General features: G+C 41.3%; 1 protein-coding gene across 4 annotated transcripts in view; it reads right to left on the reverse strand.

Annotated features, from left to right (window-relative positions):
* Positions 1-1,307: 1,307 nt before the first annotated feature.
* The window catches only part of LOC126108528 (poly [ADP-ribose] polymerase tankyrase-like), a 32,105-nt gene continuing 14,491 nt past the window's right edge, over positions 1,308-18,921 (reverse strand). For all 4 annotated transcript variants that reach the window (XM_049913806.1, XM_049913805.1, XM_049913804.1 and 1 more), the window contains exons 2-3: positions 13,785-14,358; positions 1,308-4,601 (exon numbers count right to left, since the gene is read on the reverse strand). In XM_049913806.1, coding sequence (XP_049769763.1) covers positions 4,070-4,601; positions 13,785-14,347 — 1,095 coding nt within the window. In that variant the 5' untranslated portion in view covers positions 14,348-14,358 and the 3' untranslated portion in view covers positions 1,308-4,069. The remainder of the gene's footprint in view (positions 4,602-13,784; positions 14,359-18,921) is intronic.

An 18,921-nucleotide genomic window follows, 5' to 3' on the forward strand; every position in this document is an offset into this window, starting at 1 on the left:
ATAAACTTTTTTTTTTTTTTGGAATGCTAAGCACTTACGAAATTTATCGCTGCACTATTATCATCGATGCACTTAAAGATCCCGGACGAGCCCCCACTTTTTCCATGAGCCACTTTTGTAATGGTCGCCTGGTCGTAAATATTGCTAATTGCTATAATCACACTATTTCACTCCCATTTATGGGGCTTGTTAGCACTTGATGTTAGGTTGGTGCCATTACAATGCATTGTAGTAATCACTGCTGCTTGCTGGATCGCTGCTGTGTCTCGATGTTGATGCTGGCTCTAAATCTGGTTGTCTAGGGTTAAAAACATGAGGTTCCGTGTTTTTTATGTGCTTTTGATGATAAAGAATGAACGAAACCAACAAATATGTAAACTTCAAATATTTATTTCTCTGGTGGCCATCTTAATTCCACTGTCCACCAAAGACTATGACACAACACAACTTCCTTTACATGTTCTTTGCATTGTTTATCCACCTCAAACAATAACACACTAACACACTGTACCAAAGTGACATTCCGACTGCTTCTCGACCCTTCTTGCTGCTCGTATTTATAACATTGTCAAAGAACTACTAAAAAGTGATATAGTTTACAAGTCACATGAACATCTGTTATCATAATTTGTGCAGAAAAGTTATTAATTTGCATCGAGTGACATAATTTAACATGTTATTAAAATGACAGACAGATTTGTTGACTTGACAGAATAATTCTTTGTTACAAAAAGTCCGTTTTCTAGAAGTTTGTCAATTGACTTCTCTAATTTGCATAAATAAGTAATTAACATGAATTATTAAGAAATACATTGGTTTTCGTCTAAAACAGGATTGATTTCGTGAATACTAAGTGAAACCGCTCCTAGTGAACAAATAGGTTTCACTGGGTGATTTTTATTTAAGGAGATCCAAAATACCTAAGTTGTACACTATTTTTCGTACTTCATATTAATTATTTAAGATGAACTCAGTGTTTTTACATGATGACATTTGCTGTATCAGTGATCAAGTGATATTAACTTTTGTGTGGGTTAGTTATTCAGTATAATTTAATGGGTTGACTGTTTATGGAGACATGTTACGCAATCATTGTTAACATACACAATAACTTTTCTATAATCATAAATACTCGTTAAACTGGTTGAATTTGGAGGGTATCGCATACTTCGGTACAGTAAAGCCTTTAATATGTTCCGTTTCAATACCCCCCTCGGGTAATATCATTTACAGAATGTTAATGATATTAGCCGACTAGGACAAATGTGTCAAATGGTTAAAATTTGGAAAAGTACTACTTCAATAAATTTTTTTTTTTTTTTTTTTTTTTGTTTTACTATGCATAATGTGAATGTATGCAATGACCGTTACAAAATGACTTTTGCCCGCAAATATTTTAGTTGTGTTGTTTCAAATGCACTTTGTGTTATGTCATTCAGTATGATAGCATAATAAAAATAATTAGTAATATATGACAAAAAAATGTTAATCTTTGCTCCCAGTGAGCCACATGGAAAATGATTAAAAACAGACACAAATATATCACATGCGATTTTAAGATATATCAAAAATATATGTAAATTATTTCAAAGTCAGTTCTCATTGAGTCACAGATTAATCAAGATAATAGAAGGAACATAAATATATTACATAGATGGACAGGTCATATGTCCATAGGAAAATATTGCAACTGTCTGCTCTTTTAGAGCCACATAAAAGAAATGGAAAACAGAGAACATAAATATAAGTATGGACATGATATATAAACACAAACACTAGAGAAGTCACATGTATGAATATAATATGCACTTGCAAAAAAAAGGAAATATTTAAAAAACTTGTCTCCCATTGAGACGCATAGTCAAGACAGTACAAGAACATATTAATACTAAAATTGGACACTTAAATTGGTCACAACATAACACAAACATCACACTTGGTGAACATCGGATTAACTGTAGAAAATTGTACACAAATCTTATGCCTAAGAACACAATAGTCACAAAATGATGCGTCTTGCACAACCCCCGAGGGGGGTATTGTAACGGAACATATTAAAGGCTTTACTGTACCGAAGTATGCGATACCCTCCAAATTCAACCAGTTTAACGAGTATTTATGATTATATAAAAGTTATTGTGTATGTTAACAATGATTGCGTAACATGTCTCCATAAACAGTCAACCCATTAAATTATACTGAATAACTAACCCACACAAAAGTTAATATCACTTGATCACTGATACAGCAAATGTCATCATGTAAAAACACTGAGTTCATCTTAAATAATTAATATGAAGTACGAAAAATAGTGTACAACTTAGGTATTTTGGATCTCCTTAAATAAAAATCACCCAGTGAAACCCATTTGTTCACTAGGAGCGGTTTCACTTAGTATTCACGAAATCAATCCTGTTTTAGACGAAAACCAATGTATTTCTTAATAATTCATGTTAATTACTTATTTATGCAAATTTTGTAATGGTCGCCTGGTCGTAGATATTGTCGCACTATTTCACTCCCATTTACGGAGCTTGTTAGCACTTGATGTTAGGTTGGCGCCATTAAAATGCATTGTAGTAATCACTGCTGCTTGCTGGATCGCTGCTGTGTCTCGATGTTGATGTTGGCTCTAAATCTGGTTGTCTAGGGTTAAAAACATGAGGTCCCGTGTGTTTTTTTTTTGATGTGCTTTTGATGATAAAGAATGAACAAAACCAACAAATATGTAAACTTCAAATATTTATTACTCTGGTGGCCATCTTAATTCCACTGTCCACCAAAGACTATGACACAACACAACTTCCTTTACATGTTCTTTGCATTGTTTATCCACCTCAAACAATAACACACTAACACACTGTACCAAAGTGACATTTCGACTGCCTTTCGACCCTTCTTGCTGCTCGTATTTATAACCTTGTCAAAGAACTACTAAAAAGAGATATAGTTTACAAGTCACATGTACATCTGTTATCATAATTTGTGCAGAAAAGTTATTAATTTGCATCGAGTGACATAATTTAACATGTTATTAAAATGAGACAGACAGATTTGTTGACTTGACAGAATAATTCTTTGTTACAAAAAGTCCGTTTTCTAGAAGTTTGTCAATTTACTTCTCTAATTTGCATAAATAAGTAATTAACATGAATTATTATGAAATACATTGGTTTTCGTCTAAAACAGGATTGATTTCGTGAATACTAAGTGAAATCGCTCCTAGTGAACAAATAGGTTTCACTGGGTGATTTTTATTTAAGGAGATCCAAAATACCTAAGTTGTACACTATTTTTCGTACTTCATATTAATTATTTAAGATGAACTCAGTGTTTTTACATGATGACATTTGCTGTATCAGTGATCAAGTGATATTAACTTTTGTGTGGGTTAGTTATTCAGTATAATTTAATGGGTTGACTGTTTATGGAGACATGTTACGCAATCATTGTCAGCATACACAATAACTTTTCTATAATCATAAATACTCGTTAAACTGGTTGAATTTGGAGGGTATTGCATACTTCAGTACAGTAAAGCCTTTAATATGTTCCGTTACAACACCCCCCTCGGGTAATAGCATTTACAGAATGTTAATGATATTAGCCGACTAGGACAAATGTGTCAAATTGTTAAAATTTGGAAAAGTACTACTTTAATAAAAAATTTTTTTTGTTTTACTAAGCAAAATGTGAATGTATGCAATGACCATTACACCGTTCCAAAATGACTTTTTCCCGCAAACATTTTAGTTGTGTTGTTTCAAATGCACTTTGAGTTATGACGTAAGCACGAGATCCCGGGTTCGAGTCCAGGTCGGGCCACGCATTTTCAACTGTCCCCGTCGACATGTAGTGACACCTGTATGCAGCTAGGGGTATTCATCTCATTGTAATTTCATCACTACATTAATAGCAGCTACCCCCCGGAAGGCAGTCAATGGAGTAGAAATCCTGCAAAATATTTTATTAGAAAGCTTTCTTTGATACAACTGGAAAAGTAGACTTAAATTACTCATTTTCACAAAACTTAAGAGGTACAAAAGCAGAAAGCTTATTGACACAACATTCAATACACACTGAATAATTTTTTAGTGAACGAGCTCGCCACATCTTCCGGGGTAAGACATTCGCTATCGCTCGCCTCCTTGTCTGCTCCGGAAAGCAGCAGCATCCTCGTCGCTTCTTTGTTTGTGGTGGCGGCAGCCCAGTGGAGTGGCGTTTTCCCCCAACGATCGCGGGCATTTAACTGCACTGGCGACGTTAGCAGCACCCACAGGATCTTCAAATCACCTCGATAAGCAGCCAGGTGCAGAGGTGTCTGCTTGTTCAAGTCTTCCGCATTGACATTTGCCCCCGCATTCAGCAGACACTTGACAGTGTGCAGTCCCACATCTGAGACTATGAACTTACTTTCACCAGCTTTCATCACTGCCAGGTGCAGGGCTGTGAACCCACTGGTATCTCTCGCATCAACTGGTGCACCTTCGGCCAGCAGGTTCTGCAGCTCGTCCACTCTGCCACATTTAGCTGCCTCTGTCAGCCTTGCTGCCATGTTCTGTGTCTGGTTCACAGGTGAAGTCTGCTTCACAGGTGAAGTCCTGCAAAATACACCACAATTAGCACAATTCTCTACACTGGCGATATGGCAGGTGTAATTATTACTGATGTTACAAATGCGAAAGTAACACTGTCACGCTTCACAACTAAACCGCTGAACCGAGTGGGATGAAATTTGGCACGGAGATAGCTGGAATGCTGAGGAAGAATAAAGGCTACATTAGAACACGTGTAGTACAAGATATTTACTGACTTGAAGCATATAATGCAAAATATGGAACAACAAGCACTCTTTGGACAAACTATTTACTCTTCAATTTTTGAGCTTTATCATATTTGTGAAAAGACTTTTATTGTTTGATTCAACATAACAAATACAAAGCTAACACAATCCTAAATGTGTTTAATCCGTACTTGCATACAAACATTATACATAAGCATGTCAAACAACAGAAAATCCAGGATGGAATGTAACAATACGAGAGAAGGAAAGTTGCTACTCACCGTACAGCAGAGATGCTGAGCCGCGATAGGCACAATAAAAAGATTCACACAATCATAGCTTTCGGCCATTAAGGCCTTTGTCAGCAGTACGCACACATACACACACGCACACTCATGCAAGCGCAACCTGCACACGCGTCTGCAGTCTCAGAGAGCTGAAACTACACTGCGAGCAGCAGCACCAGTGCATGATGGGAGTGGAGACTGGGTGGGGGTAAGGAGGAGGCTGGGGTGGGGAGGGGGAGGGATACTATGGGGGGAGTGGGGGACAGTGAAGTGTTGCAGTTTAGACAGAGGGCAGGAGAGAAGATGCGGAGGGAGGAGAGGGGGTAAGTAGCGGAAAGGAGAGAAATAAAAATAAAAGAAATTAAAAGACTGGGTGTGGTAGTGAAATGACGGCTGTGTAGTGCTGGAATGGGAACAGGGAGGGGGCTGGATGGGTGAGGACAGTGACTGACAAAGGTCGAGGCCAGGAGGGTTACGGGAACGTAGGATGTATTGCAGGGAAAGTTCCCACCTGTGAAATTCAGAAAAGCTGGTGTTGGTGGAAAGGATCCGTATGGCACAGGCTGTGAAGCAGTCACTGAGATGAGGGATATCACGTTCGGCAGCGCGTTCAGCTACAGGGTGGTCCACTTATTTTTCGGCCACAGTTTGTCGGTTGCCGTTCGCGCGGACAGACAGATTGTCGGTTGTCGTGCCTACATAGAATGCAGCACAGTGGTTGCAGCTTAGCTTGTAGATCACATGACTGGTTTCACAGGTAGCCCTGCCTTAGTTAGTGACCGGACTGGAGTAGGTGGTGGTAGGAGGATGTATGGGACAGGTCTTGCATCTTGGTCTATTACAGGGGTATGGCCCATGAGGTAAGGGATTGGGAGCAGGGCTCATTTAAGGATGGACGAGTACATTGTGTAGGGTCGGAGGACGGCGGAATACCACAGTAGGAGGGGTGGGAAGGATAGTGGGCAGGACATTTCTCATTTCAAGGCACGATGAGAGGCAATCAAAACCCTGGCAGAGAATGTAATTCAGTCGCTCCAGTCCCGTACGGTACTGAGTTACGAGGGGAACGCTCCTCAGTGGCCGGACTGTGGGAGTTTGGGAGGTGGTGGGAGACTGGAAAGATAAGGCAGGGCAGATTTGTTTTTGTACAAGGATGGGAGGATAATTACAGCCAGTGAAGGCATCAGTGAGACCCTGAGTATATTTAGAGGGGGACTGCTCGTCACTGCAGATGCGACGACCACGGAATTTCCGAGCTCATCCATCGCTATGGCAAGTGCCTTAATTTAAATGGCAACTATGTAGAAAAGTAGTATTTAAGTGTGGCTTTCATCTGTATAATAAAAAAAATTCCAATACTTTATTTATTTTTAATTCCGAAACGTAATGTTCTTTGTGGATAGCCCTCGTTTAATTGTCCAGGTGTTTAATTCATACTTCCATACTAATAATATTAAATGAAAAAGTATCTTTATTGATTAAACTTTTGTAACTAAAGTGGTGAAGTGATTTTGATGAAAATTACGGTATATTGATAATTTTTACTTTTTGGACCGTCTGACTACATCTTAATGAAACCATTTTCATGCCATACGCGTTTTGCCTTTGTTCTCTGCAAGGCATCTTCAGTGGCCTGGAATATGTACATATTTTTTACTATTTAGTTTACATTCTGGGACAATGTACCTATAGGTTATAAACAGTTCTGGTGGTTGTTTTTGCTATGATTATTAATATTTTAAATTCTACTTACAGGTTCCACAGATGATTTTCTACATATTACGTTTCTGTTCCATTGTTGGTGCTGTTCCTCTTCTTATAATTGCCACTTTGGTTTTTTTTCCAGATTTCACAGCACTAGGAATTGAACACTTCTTTTGGTGCAATGTTTTGGTTTGTGTTGCCAAATGCCAGATGTTATTGCCAACGATTGAATGTGTGTATGCAATCAGATCACAAATACTTCAAAAATTACGCTCAAAAGTTGACAATAACATTCAATCTTTGGTAACAACATCCGACAATTGGCAACACAAAGCAAAACCTTGCATCCCGATCTTTAGGTGTTCAGTTCCTAGTGCTATGAAATGTGGAAAAAACCCAAAGTGGCAATTATAAGAAAAGGATCAACACCAAAAATGGAATAGAAATGTAATATGTAGAAAATTGTATGCTCAACCTGTAAGTAGAATTTAAAATATTATTACGTCATAACAAAAACCAACCACCAGAACTGAAACTTCCTGGCAGATTAAAACTGTGTGCCAAACCGAGACTCGAACTCGGGACCTTTGCCTTTCGCGGGCAAGTGCTCTACCAACTGAGCTACCCAAGCACGACTCGCACCCCGTGCTCACAGCTTCACTTCTGCCAGTACCTCGTCTCCTACCTTCCAAACGAGGTACTTGCAGAAGTGAAGCTGTGAGGATGGGGCGTGAGTCATGCTTGGGTAGTTCAGATGGCTGAGCACTTGCCCACGAAAAGCAAAGGTCCCGAGTTCGAGTCTCAGTCTGGCACACAGTTTTAATCTGCCAGGAATTTTCTTATCAGTGCACACCCCACTACAGAGTGAAAATCTCATTCTGGCAACCACCAGAACAGTTTATAACCCATAGGCACATTGCCCCAAAATGTAAACTAAATAGTAAAAAATATGTACATATTCCAGGCCACTGTAGATTCCTTGCAGAGAATAAAGGCGAAATGCGTATGGCATGAAAATTGTGTTTGATTCAGTAGTAGTCAGACAATCCAAAAAATAAAAATTATCAATATAGCATAATATTACATGCAACTGAGGAAGACAGGAGTACAAAAGTTGAAGATCTGGATGACGTTTGGTTTGGAGACAGCTTGAACGCTGAGGACGAACGTATGCTACTTAAAAAAAAAATCAATCCCTAAAAGCAAGAAAAAGAAATCGACCCCGAAGAGTGTGATGCGGCGCTTGCTCGTTTATTGGGCAGTGATGGTGCTGGTGATATGCAAGCACATCTGCAGGCAACAGCTAGAACACAATAAGTAATGTAGTAAACTGCAGTGGCATACTAAGGTTAAAAACATATTGGCACTTATTGGCACTTTCGAGGCAACTTCAAGAAACAATAACAAAGACAAAAAGATTAATATTGCACTAGACTTGTAGACTTGTGTAGAACAGATATTACCCTCACACAGAAACTCTACATGACATTTCAGTCACACGTCTCACTAACAAACTTCCTTGACCACCTTCACCACTCAAAAGATTACAAAAAATTCAAAAACAAAAAATTACAGTGAGATGAAGGGCAGAACTGTCAAGCATGTACTGTTCAGCTGATGACTGCAGCAGCAATGTGGGAGCCAACAACACTGAAGTAAGAGAACGTGTCTAGGTTCCTAGAAACATAGGCACAGATGTAAGTAAGCAAGACAAAACTCGATGACAAAGGAATATTACTGACTTCCACCAACCTACATCAGCATCTACTACTTGTCACTATCTCAGCCATTTCTACATGCTGACCTTCATCTGATTGCTTGAAACTTCCTGGCAGATTAAACCTGTGTGCCAGACTGAGACTTGAATACAGCACCTTTGCATTTTGCAACACGCCCTCACAACTATATCTCCACTGGAACATCATCTACCTCCCTAGTTTCACAGAAGTTGTGAGGCATACCTGCCTGACGGTACTAGCGCTCCTGGAAGAAAGCATACTGTATAGCAATGGCTTAGCTACAACCTAAGGGACTGCGTCCAAAATGTGCAGTGGAATATGCAACAATTTGAAACTTCCCGGTAGATTAAAACTGTCACAGCTTTGAGAGCTGTTAATGAGTCAATACCTCACTAGCTCAGTCAGAAACAGCATTTTCGCACAAAAGGCACAGGTTCTGGGTGGAGTCCCACTGTGGCACATAGTTTTAATCCCTCCATTGCCAAATGAAAATTTATTCTGTTCTTCTGGCTTACGCGCATAATTTCTCATGACAGTCAATCCTACAGACATATAATCCTATGAAATGAAATAACACTGTCCAAACAGAGAACCAAAATATTATGCAAATTTTTCTAGATCATTCCCAAATTTTGAAGAACACAAGTAACAATACAAGCAAATGAGTCACTGATTTATTACACAAAGCACCTACAATGCCATTGTTAACAGATGGAAATGAGTTTTTAATGTCACAACAATGACAAAATCGTCAGAGAGCACATCCTCACGAGAATCCCATTTGGGAGCAAGAGATCGACTGAAGGCCTTATAAATAAACTGTCTCAAACATTTGTCACCAGTGATCAACATAAACAGCCAAACAGGGACTTAAATTCACTCCTTCCAGATGAGTCCAGTGCCTTTAAAACAGTGCCCTCTCATTCCATCATAGTTAATTTTAAAGATAATGTAACATATACTACCACCGAAAACACACTGCGGAAGCCATCTGTGAAAGCTTTGAAGGACCTGCAGATGGAATAGTACTGTCTTTCTGCCTATAATGCCCTCTGATAATAGTTCAAGGGCTACAGATGATCACCTCGAGGGCAAATAGTGTTCAACCAAGTAATTAGTTAATGTTACCAAGCAACTAGATCATCTACATCCATACTCCGCAAGCCACCTGACGGTGTGTGGAAGAGGGTACCTCGAGTACCTCTATCGGTTCTCTCTTCTATTCCAGTCTCTTATTGTTTGTGGAAATGTCAGTATGCCTCTGTGTGGGCTCTAATCTCTCTGATTTTATCCTCACAGTCTCTTCGCAAGATATATGTAGGAGGGAGCAATATACTGCTCGACTCTTCGTTGAAGGTATGTTCTCGAAACTTCGACAAAAGCCCATACCGAGCTACTGAGCGTCTCTCCTGCAAAGTCTTCCACTGGAGTTTATCTATCATCTCCATAACGCTTTTGCGATTACTAAATGATCCTGTAACAAAGCGCGCTGCTCTCCGTTGGATCTTCTCTATCTCTTCTATAAACCCTCTCTGGTACGGATCCCACACTGCAGTGGGCGAATAAGCATACTGTAGCCTACTTCCTTTGTTTTCGGATTGCATATCCTTAGGATCCTTCCAATGAATCTCAGTCTGGCATCTGCTTTACCGACGATTAATTTTATATAGTCATTCCACTTTAAATCATTCTTAATGCCTACTCCCAGATAATTTATGGAATTGCTGACCTGCTATATTGTAACTAAATGATAAAGGATCTTTCTTTCTATGTATTCGCAGCACATTACACTTGTCTACATTGAGATTCAATTGCCATTCCCTGCACCATGCGTCAATTCGCTGCAGAACCTCCTGCCTGATTTCAGTGCAATTTTTCATTGTTACAACCTCTCGATATACCACAGCATCATCCGCAAAAAGCCTCAGTGAACTTCCGATGTCATCCACCAGGTCATTTATGTATATTGTGAATAGCAACGGTCCTACGACACTCCCCTGCGGCACACCTAAAAATCACTCTTACTTTGGAAGCCTTCTCTCAATTGAGAATGACATGCTGCGTTCTGTTATCTAGGAACTCTTCAATCCAATCACACAATTGTTCTGATAGTCCATGTTGTTGTTGTTGTGGTCTTCAGTCCTGAGACTGGTTTGATGCAGCTCTCCATGCTACTCTATCCTGTGCAAGCTTCTTCATCTCCCAGTACCTACTGCAGCCTACATCCTTCTGAATCTGCTTAGTGTATTCATCTCTTTGTCTCCCTCTACGATTTTTACCCTCCATGTTGCCCTCCAATACTAAATTGGTGATCCCTTGATGCCTCAGAACATGTCCTACCAACCGATCCCTTCTTCTACTCAAGTTGTGCCAATCCTATTCAATACTTCCTCATTAGTGATGTGATCTACCCATCTAATCTTCAGCATTCTTCTGTAGCACCACATTTCGAAAGCTTCTATTCTCTTCTTGTCCAAACTATTTATCATCCATGTTTCACTTCCATACATGGCTACACTCCATACAAATACTTTCAGAAACGACTTCCTGACACTTAAATCTATACTCGATGTTAACAAATTTCTCTTCTTCAGAAACGCTTTCCTTGTCATTGCCAGTCTACATTTTATGTCCTCTCTACTTCGACCATCATCAGTTATTTTGCTCCCCAAATAGCAAAACTCCTTTAATACTTTAAGCGTCTCATTTCCTAATCTAATACCCTCAACATCACCCGACTTAATTCGACTACCTCCATTATCCTCGTTTTGCTTTTGTTGATGTTCATCTTATATCCTCCCTTCAAGACACCATCCATTCCATTCAACTGCTCTTCCAAGTCCTTTGCTGTCTCTGACAGAATTACAATATCATCGGCGAACCTCAACGTTTTTATTTCTTCTCCACGGATTTTAATACCTACTCCGAATTTTTCTTTTGTTTCCTTTACTGCTTGCTCAATATACAGATTGAATAGCATCGGGGAGAGGCTACAACCCTGTCTTACTCCCTTCCCAACCACTGCTTCCCTTTCATGCCCCTCGACTCTTATAACTGCCATCTGGTTTCTATACAAATTGTAAATAGCCTTTCGCTCCCTGTATTTTACCCCTGCCACCTTTAGAATTTGAAATAGAGTGTTCCAGTCAACATTGTCAAAAGCTTTCTCTAAGTCTACAAATGCTAGAAACGTAGGTTTGCCTTTCCTTAATCTTTCTTCTAAGATAAGTCGTAAGGTCAGTATTGCCTCACGTGTTCCAGTATTTCTACGGAATAGTCCATATGCTCTCACTTTGTTCATTAAACGACTATGGGGAACTGTATCGAACGCCTTACGGAAGGCGAGAAACACGGCATCTACCTGGGAACCCGTGTCTATGGCCCTCTTAGTCTCGTGGACAAATAGCGCGAGCTGGGCTTCACACGATCATCTTTTTTGAAACCCATGCTGATTCCTGCAGAGTAGATTTCTAGTTTCCAGAAAAGTCATTGCACTCTAACTCAATATGTGTTCCAAAATTCTACAACTGATCGACGTTAGAGATGTAAGTCTACAGTTCTGCACAATCCCTTCTTGAAAACAGAGATGACCTGTGCCCTTTTCCAATCCTTTGGAGCGCTACGCTTTTCTAGAGACCTACGGTACACCGCTGCAAGAAGGGGGGCAAGTTCCTTCGCGTACTCTGTGTAAAATCGAACTGGTATCCCATCAGGTCTAGCAGCCTTTCCTCTTTTGAGCCATTTTAATTGTTTCTCTATCCCTCTGTCGTCTATTTCGATATGTACCATTTTGTCATCTGTATGACAATCTAGAGAAGGAACTACAGTGCAGTCTTCCTCTGTGAAACAGCTTTGGAAAAAGACATTTAGTATTTGGGCCTTTAGTCTGTCATCCTCTGTTTCAGTACCATTTTGGTCAGTGTCTGGACATTTTGTTTTGATCCACCCTACCGCCACCCTACCGCTTTGACATAAGACCAAAATTTCTTAGGATTTTCTGCCAAGTCAGTACATAGAACTTTACATTCGAATTCATTGAACACCTCTCGCATGGCCCTCCTCACATTACATTTCGCTTCGCGTAATTTTTGTTTGTCTGCAAGGCGTTGGCTATGTTTATGTTTGCTGTGAAGTTCCCTTTGCTTCCGCAGCAGTTTTCTAACTCTGTTGTACCACGGTGGCTCTTTTCCATCTCTTACTATCTTGCTTGGCACACACTCACCTAACGCATATTGTACGATGGTTTTGAACTTTGTCCACTGATACTCAACACGATCTGTACTTAAAACAAAAATTTTGTGTTGAGGCGTCAGATACTCTGAAATCTGCTTTTTGTCTCTTTTACTAAACAGAAAAATCTTCCTACCTTTTTTAATATTTCTATTAACGGCTGAAATCATCGATGCAGTAACCGCTTTATAATCGCCGATTCCCTGTTCCGCGTTAACTGTTTCAAATAGTTCAGGTCTGTTTGTCACCAGAAGATGTAATATGTTATCGCCACGAGTCGTTCTCTGTTTAACTGCGCAAGGTAGTTTTCAGATAAAGCACTTAAAAAAATTTCACTGGATTGTTTGTCCCTGCCACCCGTTATGAACGTTTGAGTCTCCCAGTCTATATCCAGCAAATTAAAATCTCCACCCAGAACTATAACATGGTGGGGAATCTACTCGAAATATTTTCCTAATTATCCTTCAGGTGCTCAACCACAACAGCTGCTGAGCCAGGGGGCCTAAGGAGACATCCAATTACCATGTCTGAGCCTGCTTTAACCGTGACCTTCACCCAAATTATTTCACATTTCAGATCTCCGTCAATTTCCTTTGATACTACTGCACTTCTTATCACTATAAACACGCCTCCCCTTTCACTGTCAGCCTGTCTCTGTGGTATACATTCCAATCTGAGTTTAGAATTTCATTACTGTTTACATCTGGTTTCAGCCAACTTTCTGTCTCTAGTACTATGTGGTCATTGTGACCGTTTATTAATGAGAGCAGTTCTGGGACCTTTCTATAGATGCTCCTGCAGTTTACTATTAGCACATTAATATAGTTATTCCCTGTAGCATTTTGCCTACTCCTACCTTGCCGCGTCTCAGGAGGCGTCTTGTAGCGCCTAGGGAGAGAATTCTCTGACCTAAAAAACCCACATGTGATGAGTACAGGGAATTTTTTTGCCTTTTTCACACACACACACACACACACACACACACACACACACACACACACACACACACACACACACACACAAAAAAAATGCTGCTCAGACCTGATGTTTGGTGCTGCCGCCGCCGCTAGAGTGCAGATTTGTACTGCGGCCTCTGCATTGCTCCGCAGCATATTTATCCAACCGGCAGAGATCATCACCTCGGGGTGGCTCGCTATGAAGTTCACAGCTGCACTCTCGAGCCGCGAACAGGAGTGCAGCACAGCTAGGACTGCAGTGGCGGCAGCGTTGTCCACAGTCAGGCCCTGCGCCAGCTGCTGCTCGCACCTCTTTTTGAGCAACGGCAGGTCGTACTTGTCAGAGGCGGCCAACAGCTCGGCTGCCATGCTCGCTAGCTGTGGAGTTTCGTCGGTGTACACGAAACGCAGCAGCTGCCTCAGCACAGCTTCCCGCACATCAGTTATCTCGATTCGACGACTGCGGCCTTCTTTCATGTCATTCCGGAACGTGGCGGCAAAGACGGGGCTCCTCGCCGCTAACACGAAACTGTGGACCGGCAGCTGTGAGGTGCCGACCACCAGGGTCACGTCCGCACCCTCGCCGGATTCTAACAGAGCACCCATATCACTTGCGAAACTGCCGTCCTTAGTGTCAGTTGTAGCCATTACGATCAATTCTGAAACACACGTGACACAACTTTAATTTTCAAACGTTACTAAATAGCAAATCTGTAGATTCTTTACCTCTCTTATCAAACAAACACATATTTCTCCTCCCAGCATTCATCCTTATTTAGCAGAATTGTAGTCTGTGTGCTGGTCACAACTACTTGTCTTCATGTATTTATTTCATACCCTGAATTGTCCTGTGGACTGCATTACTCGAGCACTGCTCAGATTAATCTGAATTCACTGTTGTGCTGCCTGTATAAACTAGATGAAACAATTTTCCTTCATCAGACCTGTCACCAGAGCCGCTTCTTATGGATGAGCCAGTATTCATTCCCGGAAAAACCTTCCTATCAAACACTGCATAATGAAAAACCGTTCACTATTTCAGAGAGAGAAAACACAGCAGAAGTCCCCTTTGGTGTGACGGTGACAGGAATGTTTCGGTTCGTGCCCCGCTTAAATGATGTGTTTCGTTACACTGTTTAAAAAGTTAAAAAAAGTGATACTAAAATAAAAAAAAATTTCCCTGGAAGATCTGGGGAATACTTCCCTGCCTCTCCTCCAGAAAACACACACACACACACACACACACACACACACACACACACACACTTGAAATGGAGGCAAGAGCTTGAGGAAACAATAACTGATCAAAAGGCAGATATATGTGTCTGGATGAGCACTGAACTAAAAGAGGATGGGCCAGCCACTTGGTGACACTCGACCTCCCACCTATGAGCTTAGGCTGTGGCCCAAATATGCTTTCTTACTCTCGTCTCACTGTCAGACAATAAAGACGTCAGCTTCACCAGTCAAATTTAGTGTTATCACCTGGTAAGAAGATAAAATGCAATATTAAAATGTGGTACAAGGTGACTCTACACCATAAGTACCATATTCTGCTGGTAGCGTTCTCGCTTCCCACGGGGTTCGATTCCCGGCAGGGTCAGGGATTTTCTCTGCCTCGTGATGGCTGGGTGTTGTGTGCTGTCCTTAGGTTAGTTAGGTTTAAGTAGTTCTAAGTTCTAGGGGACTGATGACCTCAGAAGTTAAGTCCCATAGTGCTCAGAGCCATTTGAACCATTTTTGAACCATATTCTGCAGTGGGTGGGATCCCGCCTCCCCCACCCCCAAACAAATTCAGGTATAAAGCCACGCTTTTATATATAACGTACAAATCACAGAGTTCAAGGTGACTGTGTCATCACAGTGGATGCTGTGAGCTACACCACGGCCAGACAGTCCATTTCCTCGACCGTAGCTTGTCGTCTTTCACTGCCAGACACTCCTGCTGTAAGAGTTTCTGACTTTCTGACTCGACAGCAGGGGACAGGCACACACTGTCACATAGGCTCCCCTGCAAGCCTTCTTGGCTGAGGTATCTGTTAGCTCGTTTCCCCATACTTGAACATGTCTCTATATCCGGCAGCACAATATGTACTACTGTAGTGAGACACAAAGAGAGGCTTCTGTATTCTGGGTTTTTTTCTCTGCTGGGTTCATAAGTTTTGGTGCTTGTGCACAGAGGGAATCACATCAAATGGGAAATTTCTTCCCCTGACGACATATTGCGCCCCAGTGCCTTCACGGTTCCTTAGCACTAGATACTCTCTCTCTTGCAACCAAGTTGAAACCCGAATGACCTCAGCGAAGGCTACTGAGCAGCCAAGGGCATCACATGGTGCTTGTATGAACTATTTTAAAAACAGACTACATTTGGAGAGCATTCTTTTTCGAACATAGTTAATTCTAAAATAATAATGGGCTTTGTAAGATGCTAAGATGGTTTTTTTTATATACTATTGCATAACAACAATATAAGCCACACACATTTCTGAAAGAACACAATCACAGAGTGGAACACATGTGAAAGGGGATATGAATACACTTTGAAAGTTCATTTACACTTCCTCACTTTTGAGAGATCAAATCAACTTTCTGTGTGTGTGTGTGTGTGTGTGTGTGTGTGTGTGTGTGTGTGTGTGTGAGAGAGAGAGAGAGAGAGAGAGAGAGAGAGAGAGAGAGAGAGAGAGAGAGAGAGAGAATCATCTTTATTCCTACATCTCTAATAAGCACACTAGAAAAAAATTGGTCCATTCAGGAAACATCATACTGATACCATGTAACAGAAAATATGCCCTTTATAACAGCTTCAATTCAGTGAGGAAGAGAATTGACAAATTTATCAGGTAGGCCAAAGTCACTTACCAATGATTAAATTCCACAGAGCTACCCAATCCATGAATGATTCCTATGTTTCACCCAGTGCTCCAAATAGTCCCAGATCTTTCCTACAGGTTCGAGGTCAGGTTAATAAGTAGGCCGGTCGAGGTGCAAAAGTGTCCCAGATTTTCTGTTAAATGAGGAAACATATGATGTACGAGGTGCATTCAAGTTCTAAGGCCTCCGATTTTTTTTCTCCGGACTGGAAAGAGATAGAAACATGCGCATTGTTTTAAAATGAGGCCGCATTCATTGTCAATACGTCCCAGAGATGGCAGCACCGTACAGCAGATGGAATTTTACCGCCAGCAGTGAGAATGAGAACTGTTTTAAATACTTAAAATGGCGACGTTTTCCTTACTTGAACAATGTGCAATCATTCGTTTTCTGAATTTGTGTGGTGTGAAACCAATTGAAATTCATCGACAGTTGAAGGAGACATGTGGTGATGGAGTTATGGATGTGTCGAAAGTGCGTTTGTGGATCTGACAGTTTAATGAAGGCAGAACATCGTGTGACAACAAACCGAAACAACCTCGTGCTCGCACGAGCCGGTCTGACGACACGATCGAGAAAGTGGAGAGAATTGTTTTGGGGGATCGCCGAATGACTGTTGAACAGATAGCCTCCAGAATTGGTATTTCTGTGCGTTCTGTGCACACAATCCTGCATGACGACTTGAAAATGCAAAAAGTGTCCTCCAGGTGGGTGCCACGAATGCTGACGGACGACCACACGGCTGCCCGTGTGGCATGTTGCCGAGCAATGTTGACGCGCAACGACAGCACAAATGGGACTTTCTTTTCGTCGGTTGTGGCAATGGATGAGATGTGGATGGCATTTTTCAATCCAGAAACAAAGCGCCAGTCAGTTCAATGGAAGCACACAGATTCACCGCCACCAAAAAAATTTCGGGTAACCACCAGTGCTGAAAAAATGATGGTGTCCACGTTCTGGGACAGCGAGGGTGTAATCCTTACCCATTGCATTCCAAAGGGCACAACGGTAACAGGTGCATCATACGAAAATGTTTTGAAGAACAAATTCCTTCCTGCACTGCAACAAAAACGTCCGGGAAGGGCTGCGCGTGTGCTGTTTCACCAAGACAACGCACCCGCACATCGAGCTAACGTTATGCAACAGTTTCTTCGTGATAATAACTTTGAAGTGATTCCTCATGCTCCCTACTCACCTGGCCTGGCTCCTAGTGACTTTTGGCTTTTTCCAACAACGAAAGACACACTCCGTGGCCGTACATTCACCAGCCGTGCTGCTATTGCCTCAGCGATTTTCCAGTGGTCAAAACAGACTCCTAAAGAAGCCTTCGCCGCTGCCATGGAATCATGGCGTCAGCGTTGTGAAAAATGTGTACGTCTGCAGGGCGATTACATCGAGCAGTAACGCCAGTTTCAATGATTTCAAGTGAGTAGTTAATTAGAAAAAAAATCGGAGGCCTTAGAACTTGAATGCACCTCGTAGTGTGAAGCCCTGGCTCACCAAATCGTAATGCCAGGAGTAACACCACAGTGGCATTGTTAAGAATAGGTCCTCTCCCCAGATGAGCACCGTACTCTACCACTGTCATCTGGAGTAGTGCAGAACCATGATTCATCAAACACAATGTGAGGCCATTCTTTAGTAATCTACATCTACATATATACTCTGCAAACCACCATGACATGCGTGGCAGAGGGTACATCCCATTGTACCAGGTACTAGGGTTTCTTCCTGTTCCACTCATATACTGAGCGCAGGAAGAATGATTGATTGAATGCCTCTGTGCATGCAGTAATTATTCTTGCCTTATCCTCAAGGTCCACTTGTGAGCGATACGTAGGGGTTTGTAGTATATCCCTAGTGTAATAATTTAAAATGAATTCTTTAAACTTCGTTAGTAGACTTTCTCGGGATAGTTTATGCCCGTCTTCAACAGTCTGCCAGTTCAGTTCCTTTGGTATCTCTGTGACACTCTCCCACGAATTAAACAAACCTGCAACCATTTGCACTGCCCTTCGCTGAAAACGTAAATTTCCCCTAGTCAAATGCTTTTCAGAAATCAAGAAACACTGAATCAACCCGTTGCCTCGATCCAAAGCTTTCGGTATGTCACAAGAGAAAAGCGTGTGTTGGGTTTTACACGATCAATGTTTTTTAAATCCGTGCCGGTTGGCACAGCGTAAGTTATTCTGTTTGAGATACCTCATTATATTTCAGCTCAGAATATGTTCTAAGATTCTACAACGACGTCAAGCATATTGGATGGTAGTTTTGAGGGTCATTTCTGCTACTCTTCTTGTAGACAGGTGTGACCTGTGTCTTTTTCCAAGAACTAGGCACAGTTTTTT

Source organism: Schistocerca cancellata, chromosome 11 (genome assembly GCF_023864275.1).
Source record: "Schistocerca cancellata isolate TAMUIC-IGC-003103 chromosome 11, iqSchCanc2.1, whole genome shotgun sequence".
Classification (NCBI taxonomy): Eukaryota; Metazoa; Arthropoda; class Insecta; order Orthoptera; family Acrididae; genus Schistocerca; species Schistocerca cancellata.